We start from the raw sequence: 13,658 nt of genomic DNA, 5'->3' as shown, positions 1-13,658 counted from the left end.
CGGGCTCAGGACACAGAGGGACCTCAGTCCTCACCACAGCCCCGAGGGCCTGAACCTTAGTCCTCACCTGTCAGAGCAGGACGCTGATACCCAGGGAGGTGGGGGCTAAGGTCCCCGTTCAAGGACGCACCGCGAGCAGGTGGCGTGGGGGCCGGCAACTGGGCGCCCCCCGGCCCCACTGCTCGCTCAGCCCCGAGGCCTCCCGAACTTCCCGCAGCTCACCTCTGTGTCCTGCATTTCTCCCATCACAGCAGTGAGCCTGAAAGCTGCTTCCCCACCGCCCACCCCCCATGCCTGCCGTACCCAGAGGAGAAGCAGCAAAGGGTCGCAGCCCTTCCCGGGGGACTGTGGGGTCTGCAGGGAGAGGCACCGGCCCTGAGTTCGTCTGGCTGGAGCAGAAGCTGTACTGGGACCGAATTCACGGTCGATGTCCCACCAGGAACCAGAGCAGCAGCAGCAGGAACCCTGAAACCACCTCGCTCAGGGCCAGGGAGGCTTCCCTGCACCCCTGAAAAGAGGGTGCAGTAACCTCCTCCGCTAAAGGGCATCCACACCAGCAGTCCCTTCCCTGCTCTATCCACTCCCTTCCTTGCTGCAGGCTTTTTCCTGTGCCTTTGTCCCCACCTAACATATTTCTAGTTTGACACAATACAAGCTCCACGAGCATAGGTCTTTTAAAAACTGTTGCTTGATTTGTGTCCCCAACGCCTAGAAGAGTGTCAGACACACAGCTGGTGCTTGACAAATATTTGAAGTGTATGCACAGGAGAGAGGGAGAGAGGGACTGAGAGAGGGAGGGAGGAATGGGGAAGGAAGGGAAGAAGGAAGGAAGGATCCATCAGGAAATTGGTAGGAAAGGGGAAGAGAGAAGAGGATAATAAGGAGAGAAAAACAGAACACAGAAGAGAACAAAGGCAAGGGAGGAATGAAGAGCAGGAAGCCGTGATACAGGGAGGAGGGATGGAGAGAAAAAGAATAAGAAATAGAAATTAAACAAGCAGGCAAGCGAGCATCCCAGGGCCCTGAGGAGGAAGAGGAAGATGCAGCTGGAAGCACAGGGTGAGGGAGGAGGTACCACCAGGGGACCTTCAGAGGGACAAAGCAGTGGCACTGGGCTGGCAGGAGGGCCAGAGCGGGAGGGGGGATGGGTTCAGGAAGGAGGGCCAGGGGGGATGGGGTCAGATGGGGGGACGGGTTCAGGTGGGAGGGCCAGGGGGGATGGGGTCAGGTGGGAGGGCCGGGGTGGGGGACAGGGTCAGATGGGAGGGACAGGGTCAGGTGGGAGGGCCGGGGGGATGGGGTCAGGTGGGAGGGCCGGGGTGGGGGACAGGGTCAGATGGGAGGGACAGGGTCAGGTGGGAGGGCCAGGGGGGATGGGGTCAGATGGGGGTCAGGTGGGAGGGCCGGGGTGGGGGACGGGGTCAGATGGGAGGGACAGGGTCAGGTGGGAAGGCTGGGAGGGATGGGGTCAGGTGGGAGGGCATGGGGTCAGGCAGGAGGGGCGGGGGGGGATGGGGTCAGATGGGCAGATGGGGTCAGGTGGGAGGGCCGGAGGGGACAGGGTCAGATGGGGGGACAAGTTCAGGTGGAGGGCCAGGGGGATCAAGCAGGAGGCCAGTGGGATTCAGCGTCATAGTGGGGAGGCATCACAGCCCCGTCCCCCCGCCCGGGAAGCACAGCTTGGCCCTGCTGCAGCCTACGGAGGCACTGAGCCAAGCCGTTTATCTCAAGTCCTGTGGCTCGCTTTTGCTTTTCTTTTTAAAGTTAACTCCGATTTACGACAGGCGTGCTCTGTGATGAATGCTTTTTTTCCAATTAGCTGTAAACAGCCCCGTGGTGCAGAGGAGACCCACCGACTTCCCCCGCTCTCATTCTGGCTGTTGGGTTGGGGGAGGGAGAAGACAGGTCAAGAATCATCCATCACTGACTTCAAAACCTCCAACGCAGCAGATAGCAGAGAGCCAAGGCTTCTTGGGAAGCCGTGAGAGGCAAGCCCGAATGTTCCAGTCGCTGCAGAGGCTGCAAAACCTTCCCAGGTGATGCGTCCAAAGCGATACTCCCCACACAGGGTCCTTCAGTGAAAGGTGCCAGGCGCAGGGACATAGGAAAACCCACAACGACAACTGAATTGACATTACTACGTCTACTGTGTTTGCTCCTAGTGTGTACCAGGTGCCATGACAAACTGTGTTTTAAAGATTTATTTATTTGAGAGAGAGAGAGAGAGAACGTGAGTGAGTTGGGGAGGGGCAGAGGGCCAGGACCCCCAAGCTGAACCCCCAGTGAGCGCAGGTCCCCACACAAGGCTCAGTCTAGGACCCTGAGCTCCCGACCGGAGCTGCAGCCAAGAGCTGGACGCTCGACTCAGCGAGCCACCCAGGAGCCCCCTTGACAAACATTTTCTATAACCTCAGCAAAACTCAACCCCAAGTCTACGGGGCAATCGTGAGGCCCATTCTAGAGATGACAAAACTGAGGTACAGGGAAGATAGATAAGCTGCCCAAGAGCAAAAGTTGCCCAGAGAAGCGATGGGACCCATGCTCTTCAAGCGTCCACAGTGCATGCGTGGAAAGCACGCAGAACTGTTCCACAAGACTTCTTCCATCTACCGTCCCCCCAGGACCTCTTCAGCCAACTTCCATGCAGGGGTCTGATGGAGGAAACGGGGTCAGGTGGGAGGGCTGAGGGAGAGGGGGTCAGATGGGGGGGACAGGGTCAAGTGGGAGAGCCAGGGGTATGGAGTCAGGTGGGGGGGATGGGTTCAGGCGGGAGGGCCAGGGGGATGGGGTCAGGTCGGGGGGCATGGGGTCAAGCGGGAGGGCCAGGGGGACGGGGTCAGATGGGGGGATGGGGTCAGGTGGGAGGGCCAGGGGGACAGGGTCAGATGGGGGGATGGGGTCAAGTGGGAGGGCCGGGGGGGATGGGGTCAGATGGGGGGATGGGGTCAAGTGGGAGGGCCAGGGGGGGATGGGGTCAGATGGGTGGGACGGGGTCAGGTGGGAGGGCTGGGGGGGGATGGGGTCAGATGGGTGGGATGGGGTCAAGTGGGAGGGCCAGGGGGGGATGGGGTCAGATGGGTGGGACGGGGTCAGGTGGGAGGGCCGGCGGGGGGGGGATGGGGTCAGATGGGTGGGATGGGGTCAGGTGGGAGGGCCGGGGGGGGGGGATGGGGTCAGATGGGGGGGATGGGATCAACATGTCTTGATTTGCCTTTTGAAAGGCAAATTTGAAAGGACCCTTACTCCTTTCTGGGCCCCGGTCTAAGCTCTTGGATCTCTCCTTAATCACTGGCAAGGAATACGTGCACATACCCGCCCCCCAACCCTGTTCTCCTCCAACACGGCAACCTTGACCTTGCCACTTCCCCATCCTTATAAAACAGGGATGAAGAATGACACGCGCAGGTGGTTGCCTGAAATACGCTCCAGTCTCCGCCTTGAGGGCATGTGTGATCCTCAGAGAAGCGGGGAGCTCAGCCCCCAGGTGCAGCGAGGCTTCATGGAGGCCTGCTTCTGCATCGGACGCCTCCTCCCCTGGAGCACCATTGTGAGAAACAACTCGGCCTCGCTATGGATTTCATCTGTTGGAGACGCCGTCTGGAGAGTCAAAAGGAGTCCTCTTGGGAGGAACCAACTAGACAACGTTCTCTCTGGCCTCGGTGTCAGGGGAAGAGAATTTCCTGAACAAATAAACGGTTCTATCCCATAGACCCTGCACATCGCATCGCGGAGCATGTTCCCTTCGCACTCTGATTGCTAAATCTCTGCGTTGAATTGCCGGCTCCGCCTAAGAACACGCGGCACAGCCTGGCGTAGATCCCCCTGCACTGATCTAACCTGGGTTTGAATAATTTTCCTTATTCCTATTTTGCTTTCAACCGGGTTCCCTTACTTATTGCATTCCAGCGCTGGATTTTTTTTTTTTTTTTAGACCGCATAAAGTTAAAAAATCTTCCCCAAATGCTTTGAGGAATGAGGACAGAGAACAAATAAAGAATGGAAGGCGAAGCCATAAGTAACCGTCACTCGTCTAGCCCGGGTTTCGGATGCCAGGCTGTGTTAACCGGACCAAGACCGGGTCGAGGAAAAGTTGAGGTGTGTCACTGAGCAAGGTGTCTGCCTCCCAGGCTTTCCTCCTACCAATGCTGGCGGGTTCTGGAACCTTCCCAAAGACTCCCTTACCTTTGCTGCGGCGGCGACTACGGTACTGCTCCGTATAAAACGTCAGCTGCGTTTCATCATCTGCCTCTGAACCCGAAGTCCCCTTGGTTCTCCCAAAGCTGATTCCCCCTGAAAGGAAGAGCAATCCATTAGCCACATAAGCCTCCTGCAGCTTGTTAAATCCCTCCTCCGACCCAAAGATCAGCAACCCCATCCCCAGACTTCCTTCTGGAAATCCCAAGTGACCCAGGAGCTGGCATGATTTATGGATGGACTCCCGGGCTCTGCGGTGAGGCGGGTCTGGGTTCTAACCATGACTTGGCAGCTGCGAGCTGTGTGACCTTGAGGGGACGCCTCCCCTTTCTGAGCGCTGGGTTCTCTCTTAATAAAACGGGGACCATAGCTATTGACCTTGTAGGGTTGCTATGAAGATTAAAGGAGATACGATGCATAAAATATCTGTCCCGGGGTGGGTCCTAACTAATGGATAGCTGTGATTATTGCTTCGTATGATGAGGTTGCCTCTAGGAAAACACTTCAGGCAACTTAATTCCACACACATTTCAAGCAAGAGCTTCCTATATGCCAGGCCAAGAGCCAGAGCCTTGGAGGTACAAAGATAGATATAGCCCAGCCCCTTGCCAGCCAGAGGATCATAAGCTAGTCAAGGAGACAAATGGGATCCTAAGGAGCCTTTACCCTAATTCATGGTTCTGTTTTTCCACACAATGAGATGCTGAGAATATGGGGGAGAGCAATCCATCCCAACACGGAGGGCCGGGGAAGGTTTTATGGAGGAAGGGGGATTTAAGTCAAGGCTGGAAGGATGAATGGGGCTTCAGTGGCAGAAAATGGGAGTTCCAGGAAAAGGTGAGAGCTAGAGCATCCCTGGGGATGGTGGCCACCTTGAGCTCAGTGCTGACGGGAAGGACCACAGGAGCCCCACAGTGAAGTCCCTGAGTGCCACACTGAGGACAAGGGGCCTTACGTGGGTGTCACAGAAGGTTCCAGGGCAAGGGGTGAGCTCTCATGAAGGACATGGCAGGGGGGCGCAGGCCTCAAAAGGGATGCTGCGGAGGGGAGGAAGCCAGGAGGCTCAGTGAGAGGCCATGAGGGTGTGGGTGAGGCAAGGGGCAGTGGGGATGAGGGGAGGAGCGGGGAGCAAGGCATGTTGCAGAGACACACTCATGAATGTGGAGGCCGATGGGTGATGCATTCACATGCCATGAGCACTGGATGCCAAAGATGATAAAGATAAAAGGCCCGAAAGAAATAGGCCAAAATACTAACAGCAGTTAATTCCGCAGGGAGGAATAGATATTTTTTTTATTGTCTTTGTGGTTTTCTATATTATGTATTTTTTGTTGTTGTTAACAAGAAAAGCACAGAGTGCGGGAGAATTAAAGAGTTTAAAGCATTGGTGAGCTCTCTGCTCTAGAGAGGAGACAGTGAGAGGAGAGCATAGAGCATAGTGGGGGCACACAGCAGGCGGGAAGCAGGGGGCCTGTGGTTTGGGTACAGATCCTCAGACGCGGACATTGACCGACTGTCTCTGGGAGGAGCGTCAAGGACCCAGCAGTAGCGGCTGTCTTGGATGGAGAAGTGGCTGAAGGCAGGGGACAGATTTATAAAGTATATGAAATATAAATATCTTGCATCTTCTGAATCAAGCACCACGCAAACCTATTGCCTACTCGGAAGTTCTACCCGAGGAAAAGAAAACCATAGATCAGAGGGGAACGTTGCTCAATGCAAAGAAGAGTTTCTTACACCATTTCCTCTTATAGGACACTCAGTATTCAGAAATCGCACTGGAAGACGCTCCGTCTGCAATACGGTTACGGTTACGGTGCATTCATTCATTCATTCATTCATTCCAGTAACATGGTGAGTGATCTGCTATGTGCTTAGAAGATGCTGATACATTATTGCATACAATTCTCTTCATGATATACTCATAACAAAAGTGCAGTTGGGATCCCTGGGTGGCTCAGTGGTGGAGCGTCTGCCTTTGGCCCAAGGCGTGATCCTGGGTCCTGGGATCCAGTACCCCATCGGCCTCCCTGCAGGGAGCCTGCTTCCCCCTCTGCCTGTGTCTCTGCCTCTCTCTGTGTCTCTCATGAATATATAAAATCTTTTTTTTAAAGTGTAATTAACAAATTAGATAATAGAACAAAGACAGAAAGACATGTGTGGGCAAAGTTACATATGTGTCAAGAGTCACTCAGCTGATGAGTATGGGAATTAGGATTCAGGGCTGGTCTGTCCAGCTCCACATCTGAGCTTTCTAGAAAGCAAACTACTTTCCTGGAACACCTCAGGAGGCAACCTTAGTGAAGGTGGATTGTCCTTTAACCATATCCATCTTCCCATTGCAAACTCAGAGTACTCCTTGGAGGGAGGTTTACTGATGCCCACTTTACAGGTGAAGCAACCATGTTTCAGAAAAAGAAAATGATCTGCTAATAATGAGTGAAGTTGGACCTGGGACCCATGTGTGACTGATGGTCAAGTTCAAATGTTTAACCATTTGTGACACTGTCTCTCAAATTAGTGCTCTGTGAAATGGGAAGATCAATGCCTGCCCTCTCCCTTCCCTGAGATGGTAGGTTGTCATGGAGGGGAGACTATAGGGACAACAATGTCTGATCTTTGTCTTTGACTGTGTCCCTGCCCCTTAGTGTCAACATCCCCAACCTCTAGCAATTAAGGGTGGAGCCTGGAGACAGCAGGAGAGGCCCCATGGTACTCTGGAAGCAGCGAAAGAGCAGAGGTCTCCAAAGGCCAGGAAGGCTTTTTCAACTGCCATTGAAATATTTTACTGGGTACTTGGGTGGCTCAGCGGTTGAGCCTTTGGCTCAGGTCATGACCCCGGGGTCAAGTCTCCCCATCAAGCTCCCTGCAAGGAGCCTGCTTCTCCCTCTGCCTGTGTCTTTGCCTCTCTCTCTCTCTGTATATCTTAATAATAAATAAATAAATAAATAAATAAATAAATAAATAAATATAAATAAATAAATAAAATCTTCAAAAAAAGAAATATTTTACTGTTACAGAAAAAGGAAAGAGAAGGTAAGAAGAAGGAAGGAAGGAAGGAAGGAAGGAAGGAAGGAAGGAAGGAAGGAAGCAATGGATGAACAAATTAACGGAGGGAGGAAAAAAGGAATTGGGAAGGAAGGAGGGAGGAAGGGAGGGTTTGTGTTCATCTACACGTAATTCTTGGCCAAGGGGAAAATGAAGGCGTTGGATACAATAGCGGCCTTATGTACAGAAAGCATCTGTCATACTTCCTATTGTGTTTGGGCATCAGAGAAAAAGGGAGGCAGGGATCTGCTCAGGAGGAGTTGGCCTGAGACACCTCCCCTTCCCCCTCCCCCTCCATGCTCCACCACCCCTCCTATTTAAACTGTTCCAGCCAAATTCTCCCTCCGTCTCTCTCTCATTTTCCTTCTTCTCCCAAACAAATGAGCTACTGTGCTCCTGCCTTGGTGAACATGACAGACAGGACTCATTGTCTTATCAGGACAATGCAGCAGGAGTAAGAGAAAGTCACCAGGCAAAAGCTAACCATTGCATAGCACTGTCTCTGCCAGGCACTGCTCTACTTCTTTATGTGTATTCACTTGTTTAATCCTTAAATAACCCTACGAAGGAGGTTGCTACTTTTATTCCCTTTTTAATGGATGAGGAAATGAAGGCACAAGGAAATTAAGTAATTTGCCCAGGGTCACACAGCTTGTCGGTAGTAGAACCACAATTCAAATCCAGACAATGGCTGCAGCGTCTATTCCCTTGGTCCCTATAGCAGCGTACGATAAAATATGAACAGATAGTTCATTAAATGTCCACAGCCATCCCTGTAAGGAAGGCATTGTGCACCTTGTCTTAGAGGTGAATAAACTGCGTCTCAGGAGCTGATGTGAGGTAGCAAGCAGGGGAGCGGAGACTAAATTAGGTCGCCTACCTGCAAAACCTGACTTGTGGCTAAACGGCCTGGGACACTGTGTGTGCACATGCACGTGTGTGTGTGTGTGTGTATGTGTGCATGCATGTGTACACACACCGGCAAGAGCCTGTTGATTTGACCTATGAGGATTAGCAGGTGTTACTTGCCCCCCACACCAGGGAGCATTTTCGGCTTCTTGCAGCTCCCCCCTTAGACCTGTGCACTTGTATTATTGGTGAGAACGCCATTCAGGCTTAGCTGGATCCTAGTGATGCCTCCACCATCCCACATGCCCAAGCACATGGTCATCATGCCCCTGACTACCACGAAGGCTTCTCCAGTTCCCTCCACTCCCACACCTCCGACCTCACCTCCTTCCTGTAGGTACCAAGCTACCATTTCCAGAGTGGAAGCTGAGGCTCAGAGAAGTTGTCTCCACACCAACCTGTCCAATAGAAATCGAATGCAAGCTGCATATGTCATTTTAAATGCCCCAGTAGCCACATCAGAAAGAGAAACAACAGGGCGCCTGGGTGGTTCAGTGGGTTAAGCATCCGACTCTTGATTTTGGCTCAGGTCCTGATCTAAGGGTCATGAGATCAAGCCCGGTATAGTGCTCACCCTCAGCAGGGAGTCTGCTTGAGATTCTCTCCCTCTGTCCCTCCCCCTGCTCTTGCCCATAACTTCCTCCCCTTCTCTCTCTCTCTCTCTCTCTCTCTCTCTCTCAACTAAATAAATACAAAAATCTTTAAGAAAATGGGAAAAAACAAACAGGTAAAATTGATTTTCAGAATATATAGTATTTAACCCAATATATTAAAATCATATTTTAATATGCAATTAACATAAAATTATCATTACTAAAATATTTTATATTTTTTCATAGTATGCTTTCGAAATCTAGCGTATATTTTATTCTTACAGCACATCGCAATACAGACCAGCTGCATTGCAAATGCCCACCACATCAGAGGTCATACTTCTGGAGGCATTAGAAAACAGGTATAATTAAGGGCGGGGATCTGGCCACAGAGAGAGATGAGTGAGTCAAGACCCCACTAAGGTATTAAATCTTTTTTTAAAGATTTTATTTGTTTATTAGATACACAGAAAGAGGCAAAGACACAGGCAGAAGGAGAAGCAGACTCCCCTCAGGAAGCCCGATGTGGGACTCCATTCCGGGACCTCAAGATCATGCCCTGAGCCGAAGGCAGATGCTCAACCACTGAGCCACCCAAGGGCCCCAAATCTTTATTTTTTTATATTAATGACATTAAATAGCCATGGTCTGTGTCCTCAGACACTTAGAGTCTAGCAGGTTTCTACCCTGGTGTCATCCATGAACCACGAGAGGTAATGCACTTCTGTAGAAACCCACTACCGTACTGGGGTCTGACACGAGTTCTAATCTGGGCCTTACCTATTAGCTGTGTGAACGTGGGTGAGGCATCTACCCTCTCTGAGTTCACCTTGGACAGGGGAGCAGCAGCCGTAGCTCACACGGTGATTGCGAGGAAAATGAGAGCGTGTAAGTAAACAGCATGAAGACCAAAGAAGTGAGGGTGGGGGCGCGGTCCTCATTCATTCACTGCCTGCCCGGGTTAACAGAGGAAAAGGCAGTGCTGCTGGGTGGGCGCGGGGCTCTGGCTTCCGGGACACCCTCGGCAGGTGGCAGACACCCAAGTCCTGCAGCCTCTGAGCGTCCATATAAGCTGCAGGGGCCACAGGCCAATTACACATGAACTTGGAGAGGACTCAGACAGACAGCAAAGGGCCCCCTCTGCTATCATTTTAATATGAAATTGGTGATTTCGTGAAGTAAAGTGCGGCCATTAATTATACAGGACTACTCGAGTATTTCCATTTAGGGCTGAGAGGACGTGAGAACGGCCCGGGACTGGCAAGAAAAGGGGAGAGGATCTGGCACCATCCTCACCCTTGTGAAGATGTTGGGGTAACGTTCCCCTGGTTCTTCTGGTCCTGAAGGGTCTGGAACGCAGCCTGAAGAAGACGGTGAGACACATTCTCTTGTGTGATAAGCGCTGCTCTGGGCACGTCCTATGCAGTAGCCCATGTGCCCTTCACGAGAGACCAGGGAGGTAAGTACCACCTCGATTTTCTTGAGGGGCAAGCCGACCTACAGATTCTCGATGTTGCTTATCAGAGATCACACCCATCACAAATGGAAGAGCCCCCAAGTTTGAACCTGACTTTTGTCTGATTTTACAACCCTCTGTTCTCATGAAAAGGTGAGTCACTGGCCATCAGGGAAATGCAAACCAAAGCCACTATGAGACACCATTTCACATCCAAGAGGTTGGCCATAATCAAAATAATAAGAAAATAGTAGGTGTTAGAGAAGCTATAGGGAAATGGGAATCCTTGTACAAGGCTGATGAGAATGCCAGGTGGCGTGGACAAGGCTTGGGAAACAGTTTGACAGTTCCTCAGGAGGCTAAACCCCAAACTACCACAGGGCCCAGCAATTCTGCTCATAGGCATACCCCAAAAGAACTGAAGGTAGGGTATTCATATAAGCAGGTGTACACGAATGTTGACGACAGCACTACTTACACTAGCCAAAGGGGCGGAACAACACAAATGCTCACCGACTGATGAACGGAAAAACCAAATGTGCTGTATCCACAAAAGGGACTATTACTCAGCCATAAAAGAAGGCGAACACCTGCTACAACACGGATGGACCTTGCGAAGGTTCTGCTAAGGGAAAGAAGCCAGACATAGAAGGTCGTATATTTTATGATTCTATTTACATAAAACATCCAGAATTAGTAAATCCATTGAGACACAAAGCTGTGGCTGTCTGGGCTGGGTAGACAGAGGAGGGGAAGAGGGAGTGACTGCCAACAGATACTTGAGGTTTCCTCTTGGGATGACGGAAATGTCTTGGAACCAGATGCAGGTGATGGTTGCACAAGCGTGTGAGTGTACCAAACGGCAATGATTTATGCACTTTAAAATAGTTTGTGGTTGATTTTATGGAATGTGAACGTTACCCCAACACATAAAATGCTAAAACCAAGGGCTCCTCTGTAACATCACAAGGCTGGTGGTAGAAGGGTTGAATGGGGGGGGGCGTGAGAGCCGCCCCCCACAGGGAGAAGGCATGTGGGGACACGGAGGGGGAACGCAGAGCTATGCTGCCCAGGGCCCAGCTCAGCCATTCGGAGTCCTGGCCCCCGGCACCACCAGGAGTAATCACCGCACTCCCCCATTTGTTTATTCACTCGCTTAGCAATTACTGACCAGGTGCCCACTCTGGGCCAAACGCTGTCCTGGGTGCTAAGGATAAGAGAGTGAACGCAGCACACAAAACCTGCCTGACTTCCTGGAGCTTCGCAATTGGGGAAGCAATTAAGATATTCCAGGCACGACGCTAACTAAGCCCTCTCTACATAAGAATCATTTCAATGATACTGATAAATAAATGAAGATATTCAGAGGCATTGAGAGGCTTTCCAAGAGGGGATAGATATTTGATGGCAAACAAAAAACCTGATGCCCCAGGTTTGCTCTGGGGCAAAGCAAGGCAACTGAACAAATTGAAAGTCGAATTATGGGAAAGTCTGGAGCACGATCGGGGGCGATGGTCCTTCCTGGCCCTGTGAGAATTAACTCACAGCTCTTCTTTGCAAATCTACCTTCTCTGACTATGCTGGCCTTCCACAAACCTGCTGTGCCAGCCTCTGGTAGACCCACCCCTCCACACTCCATCTCCCGCGCTCTTGGTATCATGATGGATGGTGGTGACATGTTAAATTATTCAGGCTCCGTGTCTTCCTCGAGCTGGTGACAGCGATATTGCATTTTTAGATTGCCCAGAACTGCACCAGATAGAGAAATATGTAGCTTGGGAATGCAAAAACCCATCTGACCCCCAGCCGTCCGGGGAATACAAATGGTGCCAGTTGTCAGAAGAGGACAAAAGCGGCCACAACTTCCCACACCCCCGAAACCACACAACTCACGAATGCTCTGCGCTCTAGGGCTAAACCACAGATGTCCACACGCGCCTACCGCTTGGAGAGGCTCTGACCACAATTGCTACATGTCACAGGGCACCGCTACAGGCCAGGCGCTTTGCCCAGAGGTGACTTACTCCATCCCTATTCCTGCAAACAGAGGCTGAAGACACGGAGCTTCTTATCTGCAACCACACAGCCAGTGAGTGGTAAGACATGGATTCAAACCCTGGGTTACCTGATCCCCCAAGAAAGAGGATTTTACAATATTCTTGGGATTCACGTTGAACTGTTAACATTGATCACCATGGTTTAAAAAAATATTTTTTGGTAAAACAGAATTAAATATGACAGTTAATTCAGAAAAAAAAGGCAATAACCCAGAGGCCCATTTTTAGGGGGCTGATTTTTTTTAAGCGATGGCAATACTCTTAGACAGATTTCCATGAAATATATGTGACATTAAATATAGTGACACAAATGTATACTTATTGATGTGCAAGCCTCTCCATGATATGTTGTTGAGTGAAAAAATACACAGGGAAAAATGCAAAGAGAGATTCCACTCGTGTAAATGTATACACATTTGCTGATATTTAGTGTGAATTCCACTGAGTATGTGTAAAGAAAATAAAAAAATAAAAACGTAAAAGTCAATCTGAGATATTTATGATCTGGAATTCTAAACTAAATTTTAAAAAGCATGCTGCAAAACTGTAAGTGCAAAACGACCCTATTCTGTTTCAAAAATACGTACCCACTCAAGTATATAAATGTACGCATATACATACACATGTGCATACAAAGATATTGAAATAAATATATTTAAGGTGCTACAGTGGCTATTTTCTGAGTAGTTAACATTTAGGGTATTTAAAATGTTTTCCTTATTGTTGTTCATGTGCATTTTACAATTTTCCTCCTCTGAACATCTAACGCTTAGTAATTTTTAAAAAACACTTAATAAAAGTTATGTTTATTTTTATTTTAAATGAATTTTCTTACTGCTGCAGTGGAGGCTCATTCTTCACTTAAACTTGAATGTAATGTGGCCGTCCCAGAGGTAATCATCCCACTGCCCAAGAATGGAGGTATCTCAGTTTGTCCCCAAACTTTGGCCCAAAGAAATACCTATGCAGGAGAGAAGCTCTCTGATCCAGCTTAACTCAGCATCTCAGGAAAGTAAAGCTTTGTCTTCGGGAATATCCCGCTGTTCCCTGTGGGAGGCTGCATTTTGCAAAGAGGCCAATAACAGAATCTCCCACCCCACACCCTCTTTGGCCATGTGACCTGTGCCACCCCCTACCAAAAGTGAAGCCTGCTCCGCCTCAACCCCCTCTATCCAACCTTGACCTGGGCTGTCTTAAGGATTTTTTTTTTTTTTAATAATAGGGCTGCAGAGGCAGCCCTAGACTCTGCATGACCTCTAGGAAGGAGTCATAAAAGGCCATGCAGCTGCTGCCTGGCTGTCTTGAAAACACTGACACTCAGATGCTTACCCCTTCTTTGGAAACCTGCCCCTGCACCACGAGAGGTCTTAGCCACAGGAAGGTGTCATGTGTAAGTGGTGC

At 50.4% G+C, this 13,658-nt stretch overlaps 1 protein-coding gene across 1 annotated transcript in view; it reads right to left on the bottom strand.

Annotated features, from left to right (window-relative positions):
• Positions 1–13,658, bottom strand: part of ASTN2 (astrotactin 2) — an 861,071-nt gene that overhangs the window by 563,226 nt on the left and 284,187 nt on the right. The window contains exon 5 of the mRNA XM_041762437.1: positions 4,183–4,290. Coding sequence (XP_041618371.1) covers positions 4,183–4,290 — 108 coding nt within the window. The remainder of the gene's footprint in view (positions 1–4,182; positions 4,291–13,658) is intronic.

Source organism: Vulpes lagopus, chromosome 7 (assembly GCF_018345385.1).
Source record: "Vulpes lagopus strain Blue_001 chromosome 7, ASM1834538v1, whole genome shotgun sequence".
Classification (NCBI taxonomy): Eukaryota; Metazoa; Chordata; class Mammalia; order Carnivora; family Canidae; genus Vulpes; species Vulpes lagopus.
The sequence above is the reverse complement of the archived record's forward strand: the minus strand, read 5'-3'. Positions and strand labels throughout refer to the sequence as shown.